Source organism: Hyla sarda, chromosome 3, assembly GCF_029499605.1.
Source record: "Hyla sarda isolate aHylSar1 chromosome 3, aHylSar1.hap1, whole genome shotgun sequence".
Classification (NCBI taxonomy): Eukaryota; Metazoa; Chordata; class Amphibia; order Anura; family Hylidae; genus Hyla; species Hyla sarda.
Genome location: NC_079191.1, coordinates 184,464,473 through 184,488,213, shown reverse-complemented (window position 1 = coordinate 184,488,213; position 23,741 = coordinate 184,464,473). Strand labels below are relative to the sequence as shown.

General features: G+C 38.8%; 1 protein-coding gene across 3 annotated transcripts in view; it reads left to right on the top strand.

The window, feature by feature from the left end:
• CSMD1 (CUB and Sushi multiple domains 1) overlaps positions 1 to 23,741 on the top strand; it is a 1,887,231-nt gene that overhangs the window by 1,552,792 nt on the left and 310,698 nt on the right. For all 3 annotated transcript variants that reach the window (XM_056565713.1, XM_056565712.1, XM_056565715.1), the window contains exon 33: positions 13,690 to 13,785. In XM_056565713.1, coding sequence (XP_056421688.1) covers positions 13,690 to 13,785 — 96 coding nt within the window. The remainder of the gene's footprint in view (positions 1 to 13,689; positions 13,786 to 23,741) is intronic.

The following is a 23,741-nucleotide window of genomic DNA, read 5'->3' as shown; positions in this document are numbered from 1 at the left end:
TTTTTGAAAATTTCGTGAAGAATTTGAAAATTGCTGCTGAATTTTGAAGCCCTCTGATGTCTTCCAAAAGTAAAAACATGTCAACTTTATGATGCCAACATAAAGTAGACATAAAGATTTATCAAAGGATTTAGACTTGTTTTTCACATGTAAATTTGTCGTACAGAAAGTCCCATCTGAATATGTGCGACTTTGGCTTTAGAGGATTCTTAAAGCATGATGCATTCTAGTCTATGTTAGATGGAAAAATACATTGGTGCTGAATTTATCAATAGCGACTTTTTGCGAAAAGTTGCATAGGCCGAAAGCTGAAATGTCAGACCATACTGGAGCAGGTTTAAATACAGTCTAAATTATAGATCCCAAAGTCTGTGTGCAGAATTCATCAAGATCCTTGTGACTTTTGAAAAATAGACCAGCCTAACCCTCTGTAGGTTGGTCTATATCGATGCGGGAAATAGACAACTTTGATAAATTTCCCTCCTTGTATATTTGAATAAATATAAAATGTATTTGGAATGTCTATTTTCCTTGCAAGCAGAGAGCTTCAAAGATAGAAAATTGCTAAATTTTCTAAATTTTCTTGAAATTTTGGAATTCTTCACCAAGAAAGGATGCAGGTATCAATAAAAAATTTCCACTAACATAAAGAAGAATATGTTATGAAAAAACAGTCTCGGAATCAGAATGATTAGAAAAAGCATCCCAGAGTTATTAATGCTTAAAGTGACAGTGGTCAGATGTGCAAAAAATGCTCTGGTGCTTAAGATGATTATAGGCTGTGTCCTTAAGGGGTTAAATTCTAATGGGGCACACAAAAATAATATCCCAATAAAACTGCATTGCAAAAATATACATTTTTATAACAAATTAGTAAATTACTCAAATATATTCAACAATCAGGAATATTTGGAGGAATTTAGATATATTGTTGAGAATGTCTTAAATATACAGCAGAACTTAAAATTGATCTTTAATTTGTTGCTGTTTAGATGTCAAGACAATGCAATGTTAAGAAATTGCATTGTAGTAAAACGTTTAATGCATTGTAGTAAAACATCATTAAAACTTATACCAACAGAAATGTATGCCTCATCTTTCACTGATACGTAGAGCATCACAACTCTTCTCTGGGTCACCAAACACACTTGCTGGGCAGGGATTGTAGTGATAGGCCCAGTGAATGTAGCAATTGCTGATGCCAATTAGTGTTGGGCACGAATATTCACATTTCAAATTTTTATCGCAAATTTGCGAATATATTCCCCATTCACATACATTTGTTTAAAACGCATTTGCCCAACATCAAGAGGCTATTGTGGGAAATGTCAGCCTTAATAAACCCCAAAATGCATTTTTCAGTTAATTAATGAATTGAGAGTTAAAAAGCCAAGGAATCTCAAGGAGAAATGGGAATTTGTAGAAACAGTTGGAATATCAGACTTAAAATCTCAAGCATTTTAGTGCAAATGTATATTGGCTCTAGAAAAGGAGACCCTGTTGATAACATTTTGTCATCCTCCTGTGCCAGAGGAAAAACTAAATGTATTTTTGCATCTAAGAGTATGTTCACACTACAGAATCTCTGCACAGTATTTCAAACAGAAATTCTGCTTGAAGACTTCACTGCACTAACCTAGCATTGATGTGAATGGGTCTTCCACTGACCCATTCCCCCTCCGGTAATTGATGGGTGGATCCTTCTACTGTGAAAATTCCACAAAATAGAACAAATATGATCATTCTTTGAGCGGATTTACGTGTTGCCTGCATTGACCTCAGTAATAAAGGCACAGGTCCGCGCAGTTTTAGCATCACATAATTTACGTGGCGGCCTCTCAGTTGGAATCTCTGCCCTGGAGATTCTGCAGTCTGAATCTACACTAACAGATCAAATGTTTCCCCTTTAGTCTGCTGTTTACAGTGAAATATCTTATTTAGGCAACCAATCGCACAATGGCCCGTATCCCTGTAAAAAATAGACCTTTTTGTATATTGTGTCTCTTTTACTGCTGTACAAAGGGGTTTCAGAATGACATTAATCTGCATAGTGCTGACTGCAAGAGAAGGGAGATTATTTCAAAATGCATTCAGTCTTTCCCTTCTTTCAGTAAGTCTCTGAACCACTCAGAAACACAATTGAAATAAGTCACCCAAGTTATCTGAGGTTTCCAATCAAGGAAGCTCACCTTTCACTTGTTCTGAAAGCCCTGGCTTGAATTGTCTCTTCTAGGTTGCTAGATTCCGTATGGCAAAATTCTGTTGTATATTCAATTAAAGAGCAGATTATGCAATTTAGCTTAATCTGTGACTAAAATCATTAAAATTATTCAAAAGTCTGCTAGTCTTTCTTACATAAAGAAAATTTCATCCTAGAGCTTCATCAGTCTAAAGATTATATAATAAATAAATGTGACATTGATTAGAAATACCTACATTTTAGTGTTAGTTAAATCTGAGATTCAACCAGGAGTTATAATTCAATAATCTATCTTTATTAAATTATGAAGTTTAGGTTCACAGTGGGTTCAGGATCCAATAGCTTAAAGGGGTATTCCGGGCAATTTTTTTTATCCCCTTTCAGCTGTTTGATAGCGGGGGGCTCGCTGCTGAGACCCGCCGCTATCTTCCTGCAGCACCCACATTCTATGCAGGTGCTGAGTCTCCAGTTTTGGAAACCTCTGGGTTTCCGGGACTGGGGATGTGACGTCACGCCACGCCCCCTTCATTCATGTCTATGGTAGGGGGCATGACGGCCATCAACTCGGCACAGGTTTTGATAAATCTCCCCCCAAAGTCCCTTTCTGGTACATATAACAACAGCTTGGAGCATAAGATCACAATGCAGCAATGCTCTAGACTAAAGGTAAGAAGCTCAATAATTTAGAAAAAAAGGACAATGTTTATATAGAAGGCCACAGGGTATGGGGAGACAAGAAGACCTGAATATTGGTTCTGTAAATAGCAGACACTGGTGAAACCAGACATTGACCTTTAAAAGGGAGCTGTCCAGTATTCCACAAAGCCAGTGAACAGTGTTACTACCTCAATGGGAGGGAGTGTCAGCAGAAATCTCTGCTAGATATGAAAGGCCAGCATAAATGTAAAATTAATCTAAATATTAGATGGTGATTTAAAAAGCAGGCTGGTTTCTATTACAAAGCCTAACATTGACCTTTAGAAAGTAATGAAAGGGGGGGCGTGGCCGGAGGTCCATGGAGTGAGACGTGCCTGGAGCGAGCTCCGTCTCTTCACGGCTAATATAGCGGTTACAGCCCACGTACATGCATTATTTTTGATATAAAAGACTCATCTGGCCCTCCTGAATCCTTCTGACTGCCTGTCACTCTTGAGTGAGACCTGCTGGTGACCTCTTAGACTGCGGAATCTAAGATCTTCAGAGGACCCGCGCCATATTCCCTGTGGCTTCCTCTTCCGGCCGAGTGCTGAGATCCCGCCACCCGCACTGACCGGAGCTGCGCACAAACCCACCACGGACTTCCACCCGTATCTGCCATCTACTGCTGCCGGGACCTGCACAGTGCACCGGAGTTCCCATACCACCGGACCCGACGACGAGGAGGGCTCCTTGAAGCTGCGCTCCTCACTGACAGCTCCACAGATCACGCTCTCTGCCGAGAGCTGTGAAACATTCTCCTGCTGTGGAGTACTCTGCTCCCCCCTCGCTCACACTACGTACCTGTCAGCACTGACCTCTGCTTATCCCGCTCCTCTTGTACTGTGGAGACCTCTACGGGGCACCGGAACTCCCACGCTACTTGGCTGAAAACGGAGGTGAGAGTCACTTAACCAGCCATAACGATATCTCACATATAAGACTCCATAAGTCATGCTCTCTGCCGGGAGTAGTGACATAGCCGGACCTCCTACATACACTGGAATCAGGCCCTGCTCCTCTCCGATTTTAACACATACCTGCCTGACTGTGGTTCCTCTCTCCTGGTCCTGCTGACAGATGAAACAACAGCCTCCATTTTGAGTCTCCTTCCTGTGGACACACACGTGGCTACTACCTCATAATCTCCTCATCTATTATTCAACAGTGAGTAGTTCTCTCCTGGAACATTAAGGGTACATAAACAAAATCCTTCTCACTGCTAACTTGAGAACTGGATAATAAGGAATCCATGAACTTTGGCTTCTTCTTTAAAGTTTATAATCTACTACATTGTCATTCCTGGATTTCTGCTATATATCAGCACATTTCATCATTTCAGAGACTGTCTATATCACCCATATAATACCATTTGTTGACCAGACCTATCTCAGCATTTGTTTCTTATACTTCCATCACCTACTACTGATCGATTACACAAGCTCTGAGTGCCCTCTTCTGGTTGCATGGTGTACTACATCCCTCTGTAATACCATTTTCCTATTGTTTTACATCCTCATTTTCATGGACTGTTCTTCATGGGTGGCACAAAACGCTCAAATAACAAGCCGAGACAAAAAGATTACTCCAAGTTAACTACTCAACCTGCCAAAGATAAATATTCTAATAAGCTTACAAGCGCTTCATTTGAACTACTGGAAACCAGAAGCGAACCTCCATCCCCTTCACGCCTGGGTCCTACCTCCCGTAAAATTGATCCTCACAACCAAGAGACTCACTTCACGAGACATTTGACTAGAAGCCGATCTCAACAAATACCAATGTCCGATATGGAAGTTGCGGATCAATTCCAGATTGAGAATTCTTCACTTCACTTGACCCAAACTAAACACGCTAAACCGTCTGACTCCACTCCTAGGGAACAAAGGCTTCCTAGGGAAACACCTCTTCAAGCTAAAAGATCCCTGTCTTCTCACTCACATTGGGAAATGGATCCTCCTACCACACCTGTGTCTCCTCATGGGAAGAAACAAGACAAATCTTCCTGGTCTCCCCGCTCTCTAGATTCAGACAAGGAGAGTCACCGTGGCGAAGACGACCAAGATTGGAGGAAATTCCTACAACTTCTACCCACGAAAGAAGACTTAGCTGGTTATTTGAAAGACGTCAAGGAAACACTTAAATCAGAAATTTCCAATGTAAGACAAGATATTAAAGGTGTGGCTAAAAGAGTCGACGACTTAGAGGAAGAACATGATGATACACGTCGCTACATTTCTTCCCTGCAGTCCACAGTCACAGCCCAACATCAATGTCTATGTGACTATCAACGTCACCTCGAAGACCTCGATAACAGAGGCAGGAGACACAATATTAGGATAAGAGGACTTCCTGAGGCAACCCAAGATGAGGACCTAAAAACAACCCTCGAAGCCATTTTCAATATGGTGCTCAAAGCACCTCCCTCTAATCGCATACAACTAGATAGAGCTCACAGAGCGTTGAAGCCAAAAAATTCCTCCTCCTTACCTAGAGACATTATCTGTTGTGTCACTGATTATATGACAAAAGAAGAAATAATGGCCAAAGCTAGAATTATGAAAACTGTGGAGTTCGACGGGGTTGTCCTCCAACTTTTACCTGATCTTTCCTGGGTCACGTTACAAAAACGCAGACTGCTAAGGCCCCTACTCCAATCGCTGCGAGATAGAGACATAGTATACAGATGGGGATATCCGTTCAGCCTCTCTGCCAGGAGGAATGGCAGAAGCGCAACGCTGAAATCAACGCAAGACCTTCATTCCTTCTGTGAGACTTTGGACATACCTGTTCCTGATCTCCCCAACTGGGAATTACTTCCCCCACCACCATCTCCTCCTCCTGTATGGACCAAAGTGGGGAACCAAAAGAAGCGCCCTCCTCCTGAACGCACCCCACCACAGCGCAGGTCGCCGAGAGGAGACACCTTCACCTGAGAACATTCCTGTACCAACTGCAGTATTTAACCTTGTCTCTTTTCCCCTATTAGTAGGCATAAATGTTTCCTTGATGCCAGATGAGTCGCTACCTTAGGCTTAGGTAGTTTACGATGTATGTTATGTTTATTTTCCATTTATCTTTTAGGGCTAGCTTATATTTTATGCTTTAATACAGAACCGCATTCTAAATTTTACTGCCAGGAGATGGGAGTATTCCCCTTAGAGTAATTTGGGGACTATCACCTATTGGTAGTTACATTACATTAAGAGCTGGGAGAGCTGGTAGCTCAGAGGCAATTTTTTCCCTTTTTTTTTGTAGGTTCGTTCTCCTTTTTTGGAGCCTCTGCCTCTTCTCCCGTGTTTTTGAGGATATCCCTCCTTCCCTTAAGCTGTTAGGCTATAGGTGTGAGAGATTAGATATATATCCTCATATTCGAGGGGTTCACCCCTTGTAGTTCACAAGTGATTGACTTGATGTTTTGTTTTTGCTTATTTTTTATGTTTGTTTTATTTTCCTTTATTTTGTCTTATTCTTATGTTGCCTATTTTTTTACTTGTAACTTATTCTCTTTTTTTCTCCTTTACTCCGCGCGGTCCGAGCCCACCCCGGCCTCCTTAGATGTCCTGTCTGATGTTTTACAAATCCTACATCTTCCGATGTTCCACTTCGCTGACCTTTCTTCAAACCACAAGGTTCCTCTCATTGCTACGGACGGTAGGACCTGTCTCACTATCCCAAAAGCCCACCACACATACTCATCATGGTGCGTCTGATCTCATTTAATGTGAAGGGGTTAAACTCCGACATTAAAAGACGCTTGCTTTTGAAAGAGCTGAAGGATAAAAAAGTTGATATAGCTCTAATTCAGGAGACACACCATGATGAGTCTTCCACATTTAAATTTGCCTTTTCGACAATACCCAGAGGTATATGTAGCGACTCAAGACAGGAAGAGAGGGGGAGTAGCGATATTGATTTCCCGTACGTGTCCACTCCAAATTACTTCTACACATGCAGATCCTAATGGTAGATTCATTTTCATATCAGGCACATTGTCAAATGTCCCAATCACAATTTGTAATCTATATGCCCCCAATACTTCCCAAATTCCCTTTCTTAACAAGGTATTCACAAAATTAACCTCCACACTTCCTACCACGCTTATTATTGGTGGTGATTTCAATGTACCCTTCTCGACCTCTATGGACAGATTATCGGTTAAACATCCTGTCCCCTCTCCTTCTGCAATACGACTATCTACAACATTCCGCCAATCTATTAGGAAGTTCCATTTATTCGACTTATGGAGGATCTGTAATCCCAATAATAAGGAATTTACCTTTCTATCACATCCCCACTCTACTCACAGTAGGATCGATATGTTCATGGGCAATTTATTAGGCCTTAGATTAATGGATAAAGTAAAAATTCACTCAATAACATGGTCAGATCACGCTCCTGTCACTTTGGACCTGAGGCCAGCCTCTACTCCTAGAAGACATTGTCATTGGAGATTGAATGAATCTCTTATAAAGAAACCTGAGCATAGAGAAACTTTAGCGGCTGGCCTTCGGGACTATTTTGACAATAACGTTGACAGTGTATTATCGGCCTCTACCCTTTGGGAGGCCCATAAAGCGGTTTTTAGAGGTAACTGTATCTCCTTAGCCTCTCATATTAAACGTACCAATGTAAAAGAATATTCTGACCTACAGAGAAAACTGACACGCTTAGAAGGAGTAATGACAAAAAAGCCTTCTTTGAGAGTCCTTAAACAGATAACTTCCCTGAGAGATGCTTTGAGAGATTTAGATATTGGAAAAGTGGAAAAATTACTCACATACACAAAGCACACGTACTATGCTAAAGCGAACAAACCTCATTCTTTGTTAGTATCTCAGCTAAATCAACAACAATATAAAAGAAACCCTTTTTCGATTAAAAACTCACGTGGTCAATTGGTATATGACCCGGAACAAATAGTCAACTCGTTTCATGAATACTACTCTAATCTTTACAACCTCCCTTCAAATCTCCCAACCAACCAAACTGTTAGGAATGATAAACTTGGAGCTTACCTTGCTGAATGTGGTCTACCACGCATAACGGACACTGATCTACAGTTCCTAAACAAGGTGATCTCTAGGGAAGAACTCTTTGAGACTATCAGAGACTTACCTAACGGTAAAACCCCCGGCCCAGATGGTCTCCCATACTTGTATTATAAGTCTTTCTTTGACATTCTAGGCCCCTACCTTGTCACACTTTATAATTCATTTATGTCAGGTTCCCCTGTACCATCCTCCATGCTTGACTCATACATCACGGTAATCCCTAAACCCAATAAAGATCCGTCAGAATGTGCGAGTTATCGCCCTATATCACTTCTAAATTCTGATCTGAAAATTTATAGCAAATTATTGGCCAATAGACTCAGTACTGTCCTCCCCCTTCTTATAGACAAAGATCAAGTAGGTTTCATTGTCCATAGACAGGCTGGGGATAACACCAGACGCACCATTGACCTTATTGAAGTCTTAAATAAATCTAAATCTGCCGGCCTCTTACTGAGTCTTGACGCAGAAAAAGCGTTTGATCGCTTAAACTGGCCTTTTCTAATGTCCACCCTTGGTGCATATGGTTTATCAGGCCCGTTTTTATGTGCAATTGAACAACTCTATACTCTCCCTTCAGCCCAAATCAAATTGCCCCATGCTACTTCCCCCAAATTACAGATACGTAATGGTACCAGACAGGGCTGCCCCCTTTCCCCGTTGCTTTTTGTACTATGTATAGAGCCTTTAGCCAGTCAAATCCGCGCTTGTCCAGACATCTCCGGTGTTGTAGTGCAAAGTAAAGAATACAAAGTTTCGCTATTCGCGGACGATGTCCTGCTGACCCTCACTAGACCATTGATCTCACTCCCTTCTCTTCACTCGATACTGGACATGTACGGACAGATGTCAGGATACAAAATTAACAACAGCAAAACGGAAGCTATGCCCATTAACTTACCCGTCACGACACTTAACATTTTGAAAACTACTTTTCCCTATAGATGGCAAGACTCTTCCCTCAGTTACTTAGGAATCTGCCTTACCCCTACCTACTCTTCTTTATATAAACATAATTTCCCGAGATTCTTCACTGATATGGATTCACTGTTGAGCAAATGGTCCTCTTTACCTCTGTCACTCATTGGTAGAATCACTGCTATTAAAATGTCCATTCTACCCAAATTTTTGTACTTACTAGAAACTCTGCCTATTTTGATTCCTAATAAAGCACTAAAGAGGTTTCAGACGTCCCTACTTAAATTTATCTGGCGGGGTGGCAGACACAGGGTGCCACTTTCAGTTATTACTGCAGGGAAATCACATGGTGGTCTAGCCATGCCTGATATTTTTAAATATTACCATGCTGTCCATCTTAGACGTATTCCGTCTTGGACACAATTCTTGGCTTACAATAAGTGGACAGATATTGAAAAAAAATGGATTGCCCCCACTCACCCGTGTTCCTTAATTTGGTCTTCTCCTCCTCTTGTCTTACCCAAAAACTTACTGGGCCCAATGAGATCCACCATAACTCTTTGGAGGAAACTCACTGACATCTACACTTTGAAGTCTTCTCCATCCTCTCTTACTCCTCTATTGTTTAACCCCTGTGTCCCCGACAGTACTAACCCAGAAATAATCACGCCTTGGGTGATGACACACATCTTTCATCTCGCAGACTTAATAGAACCTGTTCAAAGGAAAATTGTCCCTTTCTCTGCCCTACAAAAGCAACATAACCTACCCAATGAATCAGGCATGTTCTACCACGTTACACTAAACAAGTTATTATCCTCTTCAGTGAATAGCCCTTTCTCTCGCCCTACCCCATTTGAGATTTTATGTAAAAGAGGATCCTCGACACGAGGACTGATATCAGAAATCTATTCCATCCTCAACACACCTGCTGACTCTAACACTATAAACCATGCATATATGGCAAAATGGGAGTCATATTTGGGAACCCCAATCTCTCCTGCTACTTGGAGGACAGTCTGGACACACACGGCGAAAGCCTCATCTTGTGTTGCTCATAAGCGCAATACAAGATCTTGTTCCACTGGTACCATACCCCTGTGGTCCTCAATCGATTTTATCCAGATGTGTCCTCCAATTGTTGGAGATGCCAATCCAGTTTGGGTACCTTACCTCATATCTTCTGGGACTGCCCCTCACTTAGACACTTCTGGTTAGAGGTTCAAACTATGGTAAGATCAGTGATTAATAAAGATATCCCGTTCCATCCTTTAACATACCTCCTCAACCTCCCTCCCAAAGACATGCAAAGACCTGAGATTGGACTATTTCATCATATTTTAACTGCAGCCAAGAGCTTGATTGCCCAACGATGGCGCACTACAGATGTACCCACTATGCTACATCTGAAGAATAAAATTTCGTCAATCAGAAAAATGGAATACCTTTCAGCTCTGACAGACAATCTCTTACCCAAGTTCTATAAAATCTGGATGGTCTGGGATAGGTTTATAGAAACGGAGGCAACATCGTGAGACGGTGGGGTTGGGTCTCGGATCTGCGCGGGTCCGTTCTTTTCACTTTTTCTTTTCCTCTACTTTTCCTTTTTATTTATGTCCCCCTTTCAACAGTCTCCTTATCTGTTTCATGGCTCCTCCTATTTACCACGTTTTTTGTCCATATATCTAGGACGTTATTGTCCAATATCCCAGATAATGGTGTAGTCTTATTGTAAGACTTGCTCTACGTTCTCAATTGTCGCTGAAGATAAGTGACTCTCATTATTATTTACCTTCTCTAATCGAAATGCTTTGTGCATACCTTATTGTGTTTGTTTTTCCATTGCCATGTTGGGTGCAAAACACTTCTGTTCCAAACTGGTGAGCCTGCATGGATATCTGGGATGTTATTTCTATGGTTATATGTCGACTGAATATGTGAAGTTGAAACATCATATGAACTGTTGATCACCGTCTTATGTCCTCTTCATATACTCCTTTCCCTTTTTTATTTTTATTTTTTTTTTTTACTTTGATTTACCTAAAGATGTGCCTGTTCTTTATTTTTATTTATTTACTTATTTTATTTTTATTTTCTGTATATGTATTTGTTGTTCTTTGTTTTGGAATTTTTTTTGAAAAATAAACAGTTATTTAAAAAAAAAAAAGAAAGTAATGAAAAATGAATAAATAATGACCAAAGATGTTATCACCCCTGTTATATATGGCAAATATTACTCATACTGTCATAGGCTGTATTATGGTAACTATGCTATAGTTCTGTTTGTCATAATGTTCCTCTTTCTAGCAACTAATTCTTATAAAATGAACTTATACTTTAAACCTTGGAATGTACATGATCCCAAACCGTATACATTTCTCTTTGCTATGTTGTAGCAGTTTAACATATCGGGAGTGGAAAAGATGACATAACTCAGTTTCTTGGCTGTTGAATACATTTATGTCATGTGGACGTGATGTAAGCCTAGCTCGTGCAGTATGTTTTATAGAGGTTGTGTCAACATCTCATTTTACTGGGAGGCCATAGCTAGACAGTTCTATCAGTATTCAGATGGAACTATATCCATCTAAGACTGCGTTCATACCATGTTTGGTGTGCTTTTTGACCATATACAACGGGAGATGTTCCTGGCAAATATGGTGAATGGGTACATAGACATCAATAGACCATAAATATACAAGAAATACCCTTTTAAATATTGATTTTTTGTTTTACTGCATAGGAAAGTGCAGTCAACTACCACATAGGGGCCTAAGGATGACATGTGACATATGCAGGACCTACTGTTATACATGGATGGAGTGTCACTTTCTTTTATCTCATAAATGGATGTTTTAGGCCAGGGACTCTTTGACTTCTACTACCCATTCCTATGGTTCTCAATATAGAAACAGCTATGCTCCAAACCTTTAAAAACAACCTAAACATTTCTAAATACAGTTATAAATCTGTCGTAAATAAAATGTTCAACCTGTTCCAGGACTTCCATCTCTCAGACATTATCATTTTTCTTACAAATCCCTTGTTGTTTTCACAGATCTACCCTTATCTAAAATTGTATAAACCATTGTTCTACTTCAGCTTCATCTGAGGGATCACCCCTTTATTTCTCAGGTTGTGAAATATCATTGTCTCCAGCACTTTTCTCTGGGAGCAAAGATTTGCCTTCTTTTCTGAAGTTATACACATCTCTTTGCTATTTTAATATGAAAAAGTTTCCATGGATCTGTTTCTTTATTCTGAACAGATTGTTCAAATGCCAAAGTCACAAAAGAATTCCATTTATAACTTCAATCAAAATTTAATGTACAGAAGATTGTGGTAGTCACGTTTGCCTTGTCGCAATTTAAGTGAGTAAGGTGATAAAGCCTTCCTTTGTGTGAATACATATCTGAAAGTATAACCTCTTTCAGATTAAGCAGTTCTTGTCTGGAAATCATCTTTATTAAAATCAGAGGATTCTAGACGAAAATAGTGTAAGGAGGTATGCAGTATGGTAAAAGCTTAAAGAGAGAAAATATGATTACAGGGAAAACATGTTATTGGTATATTATATGTAAACAAGTTTACTGAATTCTACTTACCTTAAGGATGCCATAAAGAGACTGAATGTGAGAGCGGAGACAAAATTATTGACATAGGTTACATAGTAAAAGGATATTGATGACTTTCTAGCATTGACAAAGCAGCACTATGATGCTGACAAAACAATACAGTGAATGTATAAAAATATATTCCACAACAACTGTTTTAATTAATATAGATGTGGTCAAGACAACATGCAGAAGTTCAAATCTAGCATCAGAATGGGGAACAAAGGAGATTTAAGTGACTTTAAACATGGCATGGTTGTTGGCGCCAGATGAGCTGGTCTGAGTATTACAGAAACTGCTCCTCTACTGGGATTTTTCTCTATTGGGATTTTATATTGAATGGCCCAAAAATGTTCAGTGAGTGTAAGTTGTGTGGATGCCTTATTGATGTTATTGATCAAAGGAAAATTGACAGACTGGTTCAAAATGACAGAAAGGCAAAGGTAGCTAAAATAATTACTCGTTACAACCAAGGTATGCAGAATACAATTTCAGAATGCACAACATATTGAACGTTGAAGCAGATGGGCTACAGCGGCAGAAGACCACACCAGGTGTCACTCCCGTGAGCTAAGAGCTGGAAACTGAAACTAAAATTTTCACAGGCTTACCAATATTGGACAGTGGAAGACTGGAATAATGTTGCCTGGTCTGAGGAGTCTCAATTTTAGCAGCAAAATTTAGATAGCAGGGTCGAAAACTGGCAAAAACCATTCAGCCTTGTATCAACGGTTCAGGCTGCCAGTGGTGGTTTAAATGGTCTTGAGAAAGAGCTCTGTCCAAGCTCGAAATGTTCTGACTGCTGCTATCCACCAAGTGATTCTATTTTATTCATGTATTAAAATTTTACTGACTTTGGAGAAGCACAAGAACTGGAAGTTTTTTCTGTTTCACATACTAAACACTACTTTTTCTCTTCCTTCTTTATTGGTTGTAGTGCGGCACATTCCAAAAACTGTAACTTAACAGTCATAAATATGAGTAATTTCATGGAACTGAAATAGTTTGCATGTAGGTCTACATTTACTCTTCTAGACCTATAGACCTTTATTTAAAGAAGTATATATGAGATACAGCCTAATATTTATGAAAACTGTTATTTAATTTGCCATAAAATTTGCATAAATAGTGTTTTATTGTTTGTAAATAGAATGTATGCACACAAACCAAAGACAATCTTTTAATATAATAATTCACTGTTTTTCAGGGGAGACAATGCCATTAGCCGCTTCTAATCACATCCTACTGAGATTTAGCACAACGAATGGTGCCCCTGCCAAGGGATTTCATTTTGTATACCAAGGTAACTGAAAATTGCTCCGGTTACATTCTGAACATTTTGATTTCAGCAGTTTAATATTTATCATGCAGTTTTTAGCAGCTATGACAAAGGCTTTATTGCTTATATTTCAACAAAGCAAATGTTTATATTATAGATGGAAACCTGAAAACTATTTAGAGCAATCTATGTGAAAAAGAACAATGTCACATGCTGCACCAGGGATTCCTGTAATTTCCCTTGTGATTGCATTCTTCCTTGTTGGCTTTCTTGAGTATTACATGGTTATTCTACAATATCACCTTCTGATCTGAGACTTAAATCAGACTTTTCACAAGGTCACTTTGGTGAGGATCCCGAGGCCCCCACAGATGCCCTGAGTGAACGCATGCCTAGACACCTCTTTATCTAAGTGATTAGGAGTTATTGAGGAGGATACATATACTTCAAGTCATGACATCACAATCTCTTATAGGTGAGGTGTATATCATCAATGATCACTGATGTGCATGGGGAGCGTAGGATAGCCCTACAAGTGCGATTCAACAGAACACTTTTGTAGCTGAAAGAAGTAATGCTGGATAACTTTAGTGGTCTTGTGGAGCCCATACCTTGATGGATAAAAGCTATTTTGGTTGTTAGGAATTACCTAGAAACAGTTTTTGTCTCAGGTGGACAGGCTCTGCAGTAAACAAACAGAAAAAGTTGCAGATCATACAGCAGGATTTTGGTGTAGTTGATCAGTTTTATTGTCTTGTTGTGATTATTCATATGGGAACATGAAATTAAACAAAGAAACACATCTTTAACTACACATGAACCTGGCACCATGTACAAACAACACAATCCATACAACCTGATATGCATATATTTGAACTTTAAAAAAATCTTAGTATCTGCTCTTTACATCATACAAAGATCAGTCTGACTGGTATCGTGATGTCAGACTCTGCCCCCGTGTGATGTCATGTCCAGCCCCCTCAATTCAAGTCTATGGGAGGGGGCGTGGCGGCCATCATGACCCCTCTGATAGACTTGAATTGAGGGGGCAGGACATGACATCCCATGGGGGCATAGTCATGACGTCACGATACTCCGGCCCCGTGGTCATCATGCTGCACACTTGGAGCCTCCAGCGTTGCGGAGAGCTTGCAAAGGTGGCTGCTGAATGACAGTTTGTGGGGGTCACCAGCGGCAGGACCCCCGCGATCAGACATTTTATCCCCTATCCTTTGGATAGGAGATAACATGTATTAAGGCCGGAGTAGCTCTTTAATTTACTTGTATGGTGCTAAGCTACAACACACAGCTATAGTACAGGACACATCAGTCTGAGCATGAATATGCAACTTTAGGTACTGTAGAGGTGCTCTTTCTGCTGATGCATGTAGGATTAGGTAGTTGAACCTACCATAAAGATGAGCCATCAGTGGTAAAACCTGGAAAACCCCTTAAATGAGCACTGTCATTAATTATTTTTTTTTTGTTTTTGCTATTGCCCTCCTTTTGGTAAATAAAAAATCTTTCTAATGAAGTTTTATATGTTTTATTTGTGTTTAAAAAAGCTGCCACTAGGTGTCTCCCTTCTTGTCCAGAGCATATTTCCCCCATCTCTTGCACAGACTTTGAACTCCTGCTAGCCTGGCAATCATAGCTCATCTCACACTAAACTGCTCTAGGCTGTGTGTAGCAGAGTGAGGGAGGAAGTTCTCCCCTGTATGGCTTCAGATGATGTCATGGCTGCTAGGGAATGTCCCTTCCCAGTCTGTGAATCTGACTGAGACGGAGCAGAAAATACCTAGCAATATCAAGGTAGAAAACAAAAAAATAATAAAAGTAAAGGCAGGGGGTGGTTTATCATGGTAGGGGGAGTGAACTGAGAGGATTATAAAATTTAACACGATCATGACAGGTACTCTTTAAAAAAATTTCCTGGGAATTTTTGATTAACGGCCTAGTCTTGTTTGGCAGTGTACTGAGACCCCTGTATACGTTAAATACATACAGTGCCAAACAGCTGATTGGCCAAGTGCCGGGTTTTGGCATCCAGTTGATCAGCAGTTGACTGCCTTTATTATGGATAGATTAATCAAAAAGTCCCATAAAACCCCTTTAATGTTAAATGAGCAACTTAATTCCTCTTGCTCGCTTTTTAAAGGACAATATACCAAATCACAAAGCATGCATCTACATGAACATTGTTTCAACCTAATAGACAACTATGTGATGGGACAGGGCAAACATAGCAGCAACAAAGAAATTGCAACTATGGAATTTTACCCTGTTGAATAAATATCAGGACTCAAGATTCAGGCTATTCTGGCAGTAAAAAAAAAAAAGGCAGAAATATATGACACTAAAAAGATTCCATTAAGAGAAGGATTTGTTGTTGAACTAGATAGATAGATAGATAGATAGAAAGGCGGACATATATGACACTAACAAGTTTCTATTCAGAAAAGGATTTGTTGTTGAACTAGATAGATAAATAGATAGGTAATAGATGTAGGGAGTACACCAAATTTTTCAAGTGCTGAGAGATCACCAAAACGTTGTCAAACCTTATCATGGAATAAAAACACAGTTTTTTCGTTAGACTAATATGGCGTGCTGCCTATATCTATTACCTATCAAGAGGAACCGGAGCACCTAGGTTCTAGTGTGCCTGCACCCACCTGCTTTTGTTTGGATGTGCTGCTTTATATGGACCGTTTATACTTAGATAAATAAATAGATAGATAGATAGATAAATACATTATAAAAAACTGCAGCACACAATAAGTGTCCTTAATGCAAAAAAAAGTGCTATTTATTCCATCTTTAGCAAGATATACAAAACGTGCAACGTTTCGGTAGTCTCACACCCCCATCTTCAGGGTGGTGTGAGGCTACCGAAACGTTGCACTTTTTGTATATCTTGCTAAAGATGGAAATAATAGCACTTCTTTTGCACTAAAGACACTTTTTGTGTGCTGAGGTTTGTGCTGCTTTTTTGATTTTTTTTTAGATAGATAGATGATAGATAGATAGCAAAACACTATTACAGCACATAAGATAAAGTAAAAATGTCAGTGCTTTATTCTCTCATGTTTACAGCAATGGTTTTGTTCCTCTTTTCTAGCATAAAAGTCCTAATAGACTGGATTAATACAGCATGAACTATAAGTATGGATAATACTGTATGTATTTAAAAGAAAATCTATAAAATTAGTATGCTTTTTCCATTTCAACAGCTCTGACAAATATATGTTATTATTTGAGCATTGCTCTCCCATTGGTTACAGTACTTCTATTTTATTTTTCCATAAAGGCATTTCACAGTCCTCTAGTGTATAGCTTGATTTGATCCCCAGCATGGTACCTTATAAAACAATATAATAAGTAGAAATCATGGCACTTTTTATGTCAAGGATCATAATTACTAATATTTTTTCTGTGTAATTGAGATGCTTTATATTCTGCTCCTTGAATATGAAAATTGCATATTCCTTAAGGTATTACATACTCCAAGTGCAGTATATAATGTAGTGAAGTGTAGTGTACATATATTCTGTCTGTAGTTTTAAAATGAAACATAATTGTATTCATTGATATGTGTACAAAATATGATTGATCTTCGTGGGCTCTTTCTATACTCCTTTTTGTTGTCAAGGCTAAGACATTAAAGCCGTACGCCGGTGGGACAAAAAAATCAACTGGTGACAGAAAGTTAAACAGATTTGTAAATTACTTCTATTTTAATATCTGAAGCCTCCCAGGACTTTTCAGTTGCTGTATGCTCAAGAAAAAGTTGTGCAGTTCTTACAAATCTGACCACAGTGCTCTCTGCTGACACCTCTGTCCATGTCAGGAACTGTCCAGAGTAGGAGAAAATACCCATAGAAAACCTTTCCTGCTCTGGACAGCTCCTGACATGGACAAAGGTGTCAACAGAGAGCACTGTGGTCAGAGTGGCAAGAACGTCATAACGGAGCATGTAGCAGCGGATGAGTACTAAAGGAAAAAATAGAAGTAGAACAAGTAATATAAACAGATTAGGCACCAGTTTATTTGAAAACATTTTCTCAACCAGAGTACCCATTTAATGTCTGAGTTGTTTTGAAGGGGCAGCAACCTTGTTATACAGGCTGTTTTATTTTATTTATTTGTTATTTGTTATTTTATTTACAATATACTGGAAATAGGTCACAAGACACAATCACCATTTTTAGGTTGTGTTATGTGAATGAGAAGATAGTAAGATGGTCCATTAACATTTTAGCATGAATGAATCAGAAAATATTGTTTTCTTTTTATTATATTTTTTCAATATAATCTTATATATGAAATCCCTTCAGAAAGTTGCAAAAGTATATTTTGTTTAGTTTTTTTTAAGTTTTGTTTTACATTACATTTCATGGTAAAATAAAGAATGCTTTGCAGTTGGGCCTGCAAAAAACAAGCCCTATATGGCTCCTCTGATGAGTATAGGTTTAGTTGCCGAGGAGCAAAAAAAACAAACAAACTAAAAAAAAAAAAAACTAAAAATAGAAAATTGGCTTGGTTGTTATGAAGTTTGGTTATATGGTTATTTACACGAGCTTATAAAATACATGCATGTCTTAAAAACACAGCATGCATTACTTTTATCCACTCTTGAGAGTTGGAAACCTATTTTTATATTGGTTCAGGTTCAGGGTCCTGTCTAGAAAAATAATTTACTTACCTCCCTTGCTCCCCCATTGCCGATGTTGGTTCTTTCTGTGCTGTACTTCATTGTGTCTTTCTCAGCAAAAGGACCTGGCTGCTCAAGCAGTAACCACATTGTTGTCCTGCCTCAGAAAAGCAGGCCATTTGTATTTACTATAGAGAGATATAGATGCAAAACTCATTACATACTACTGAAATACTGATGCAACCAATCTCATCCATAATATGTCCATATTTCTAATCCTTATTACAGACATTTACTAATAGGCTTGTGCGAAAGAGGCCTTGCTAATCCAAATGCATATATAGCTTATTGTACTTCTCCAGAAATGTCATCACAGCTTGTACTGAACAGAAGCTTTGCCAAAGGGATATGTCCAGTTGATGTGAACAACTGTGGCAATGCAAGTGATTATTGTGCGTTTCCTTGAGGGTAAACAAATCCCTGGGTCATTTCAGGAAAAGCGGGTGACTTGACATGTCTTCCATTGTCACTCATACTTATTCAGTAAAACACTCAGGCCATTTTTGAGATACAATTTTCCACCTCATTGTCCCCACACCACCGCTTGTTTTAAATTTAAAAGTATGAGAGTATAAAGGCAGGATCTCTGCATAATGAAATCCTCTTCAACATGAAATGTTTCCTTTGTGTTCTTAAATTTTGCAGCATTTGCTGCCATGTGAGATGGCTTCCTGGTCATTACCACTATAGCTAAAATTAAGGTTACTGTTGCTGTAATTATTTTTTATCGGTGCTAGGTGCTTGTCTAAATGCCACTACTGGGGGCTCATTGAAGATTTAGTTCACAGTGCCATCTCTCTAATAACAGGCAGCAGGTCTTTTGTCAAGCAAATACAGCCTGGAGCTGGAAATGATGAAGCCACCGCTGATATAAAACCCATTTCATTTTAACATTATCCTGTTAGAGGCTTTCACTTAGAGTTTTTACTGCCTGGAATCAGGGTTCTGTGCATGCAATATTTCAATGTGATCAATGATTCTAACATTTTATTAAGTCCATTTCAATCTGTATGCGTGTTTAGATGCAGTGACCAGTGTGGATTTAGTACATAAGCATATCGTAATTGCTTTTGAGATAAAGTTTTTAGGTCTCCAGTTGACACTGGACAGTATAACTCTTTTAAGTTGCACTGTAGGCACCCATTCAGCTATGTGGAAAGCTATGAAGTTGTGTTTTCAGCAAATCTAGCTAAGTGATGATTTGTTCCTTTCAGGATTGGAGAAGTTAATCTCCGTAGATTTCACATTGTAAGGAATATGGTTAAATAGTTTTAAAAACATTTCTGATTTGGTCAACTTAATGATATTTTCCTTTTATGTTTTTTCTAAATAAACAGATTTATTAATTGCATGGTTATATATATATATATATATATATATATATATATATATATATATATATATATTAGCCCTCATTTACTATTGCAAATCCGACATGTTTTGTTGGGTTGTGTGCCAGATTCTGTCGCATTGCGCCATAAATTCTGTCTGCACCAGAATTTGAGCCAGAATTTGTGCCAGAATTGAAAAAACCCTGACTAACTCTCCATTTTGCTAAGAAAACCCGAAAAAGGGGCGTATCCGCTCGGGAAAGGGGGTGTGGTCTTTCAAAAGGGCGTATCCCTGACATATTTACAAAAAACCAACATATTTACTAAGGTTTCCACAGAAAATGTGGTGGATTTCAGCTGAGGAAAACCAGACGGATCAGAGCATGTGTAAAAAAGGCAAAGTGTAGAGAAAGTCGAAAATGTAGGGAAACCTTAGTAAATACCGTGAAAAATTAATTGTAGGGAATTAAAACCCACAAAGAAACCTACACAACACTCTCAGTAAATAAGGGCCATTGTTGTTATTGTTTATGAAACAAATTTTTCTTTTCCGTATTTCAGATATTTGGCAATTTAAACAAATGTATCTATGTTAAATTATTTCCCTTTTTTTTTTTTTACTTAACTCTTAAGGACCAAGCCCATTTTGGCCTTAAGGACCAGGCCAATTTTATTTTTGCATTTTTGTTTTCCCCTCCTCTCCTTCTAAAAATCATAACTCTTTTATATTTTCATCCACAGACCCATATAAGGGGTTGTTTTTTTGCGTGACTAATTTTACTTTGTAATGACATCACTTATTTTACCATTTAATGTATGGCACAATCAATAAAATGTTATTTATGTGGGGGTATTGAAAAGAAAAATGCAATTGAGCAAATTTTGGAAGATTTTATTTTCACACTGTACATTTTACCACAAAAAGGACATGTTTTCTTTATCCTGTGGGTCAATACTATTAAAATTATACCCATGTTATATGCTTTTCTATAATTGTACCACTTTAAAAAATCTCAAATCTCTATTTTAACTAAATTAGTATGTGTGAAATTGCCCTATTTTGACCACCTATATTTTTCAAATTTTTCTGTATATGGAGAGGTATGAGGGCTCCTTTTATGTGCCTTGATCTGTAGTTTTTATCGGTACTTTTTAATAATTAAAAAAAAATTTATTTGTATAAAAAGTGACAAAAATTCAGCAATTTTGGACTTTTTTTTAAAAATGTTTACGCCGTTCACCGTACAGGATAATTAACATTATATTTTGATAGTTCGGATTTTTACGCACACTGAGATACCAAATATGTTTATTTTATATTTGTTTATGTTTTTTTTGGGTAAAATGGGAAAAAGGGACAATTTACAATTTTATTGGGGAAGGGGATTTTTCTAATTTCTTTTCACTTTTTTTTTTACTTTTATATGTCCCCATAGGGGACTATTTACTGCAATCAGTTGATTGCTAATACTGTTAAGTGCTATGTGTTGGGCATAGCACTGATCAGTGTTATCGGTGATCTTCTGCTCTGGTCTGCTTGATCTCAGACCAGTGCAGAAGATCCCAGGAGACAGACGGAGGCAGGTGAGAGGACCTCCATCCGCTATTAAAGATGATTGTATCCCTGCGTCATTGCCGCAGGCAATCCGATCATCCATTTTAAGTGCTGCACTGCCGCAGATGCCGTGACGCTGATGTCCACCATTACGGTGGGTCCCTGGCTGCTGATAGCAGCCGAGACATGCTGTGCATGATGCGAGCACCAGTCCAGTGCTCGCGGTCATGTACATGACGTAAATGTATGTCATGGTATGTAAAGCCCCACCGCATCATGACATACATTTACGTCCTTTGTTGCTAAGGGGTTAAATGAAACTTAAGATCTTGAGGATTTTGGGAAACTTTTTTACAAATGTCTCGATCATATTTAGAGTATATGTATATGTAGCCATTAGGCTGGTACAAATGCATTGGATGGAACAGACAATACAGGTATCTTAAGTTTCTTTCCACTGAACTTCTTTCTTCAAATACTGTATGTAGGTACAAATACTACATATGTGTTGAAGATGTTCTTAGGAAAATAGTTACTTTATCCTTCCAGTCGTTTACTCTTCTAAAGCTTATGTTGGGCTCAAACTGTACCAATGCAGTGTATATATCAGCATCCTGTCAAAAAAAAAGTCCTGTCAACACACATTAATTTTCTCACTTTCTATCTCTTCCCTCTGTCTTTACCTATTTGCTTTCATGCCCGACCCTTCACATGGTAACAAATGTGGTATTGAAAACTGGCCCGTTGTTGTTTTGTTGTTGGTGATTTCTCCCCAACTACATCTCTTTTCTTTATCACCCTCCCTTCTTTTGAAGTACACTCTATATGCATTTATTCCCCATTTAACATCCAAGTGTCATCTATTGACCATCAGGCCCTGTAATCACCTTTATTGACCACTTCACTACCTAGCTCCTAAGCTTTCCTAGCTTTCCTCACATTGGACATCCACAGTATCATTATGGGTACGTTCACACGTGCAGGGTCTTCTGCATATTTTTGCTGCATGTTTTGTACTGCTGATTTTGCTACTCATCAACTTTAATGGGAAAAAAATCAGCTGCAGAAAATATGCAGCAGATCCTGTACATGTGAACATACCCTGAAGGTGACTTCAACATCCTTATCAACATATTCCAGTTAGCCACCTCCAATCACTAACTTTATCTTTTGGCCTCTCACAGTGGTCCTCCACAGCCACACACAGATAGAATTACACAGGTGACCTTATTTTCACCCCCTCTGTTCCATATCTAACCTTTATAAACACATCTCTTTATATATCTGACTGCAACCTTCTTACAGTCTCTTCTCGTCATTTGTACCCTCAGTCCAGAACTTATCACCCTCACAAGAACCTCTAATGACTTGACATTCATACATATATACTCTTACAGACTCTCTTCTACCACACTCTACTATATCTGCCATAACTATTTAACATCTTTAACTCTATGTTCTGTCTCCTGCTACCACTCCCCACATCTCTCATCTCATGACACATTTTCACTCCTAACCAGTGCTCTTCACCATAACTCTACCATTCCCACAGGCAAGCTCTCCAGACTACTCTTCACAGCACATCTCACCATCTGTCTACAACACCAATCCCATCCAACCTTATCTCCAGCCTTACTATTTTGTTTATACCAGTCTTAGCCTATCTCTTCAATCTATCACCACTGGCATCTTTCCACACACCATAACATTCATCAACAAAAATCCCAAAGTATTGTGACACAGGCCATAATCAGAACATAATTGTTGACATCTGGTATTTACACCCACAATTCCCACCCCACATGCAATTGCAAGTTTTTTGGGGTCTCTACCAGCTTTGCACATCTAGAAATGGAAATTTTTGTCCATTCTTCTTGGCAATAAAGCTCAGTCTGATTTGATGGAGAACATCTGTGAACAGTAATTTTCAGGTCATGCCATAGATTCTTAATTAAATTCTGATCTAAGCTTTGCCTGGCACATTTTGGGACATTATACCTAAACCATTCCATTGTAGCTCTAGCTGTATGCTTAGGATTCTTGTCCTGAAAGATTAACCTCAGTTCCAGTTTCAGATCTTCGCAGACTGCATCAGATTTCCTGTATTTGACTTAATCCATCTCTCCAGCAATTCTGCCCGTTTTGCCTATACATGCTGAAGAGATTCTCATGGTGATGGGCTGTGTTGGGTTTCTGCCACATATAGCATTTTACATTGAGTTAAAAAAAAGAAAATTTGGTCTCATCTGATCAAAACACCTTCATCTACATGTTTGCTGTGTTTCTCGCAACATGACATACCACTCGTGTACTAGTTAGGGAGAAAGAACCTTTTGATAATATTATATGCTAGGCACATAGCCCCATTAGCTTTATCATC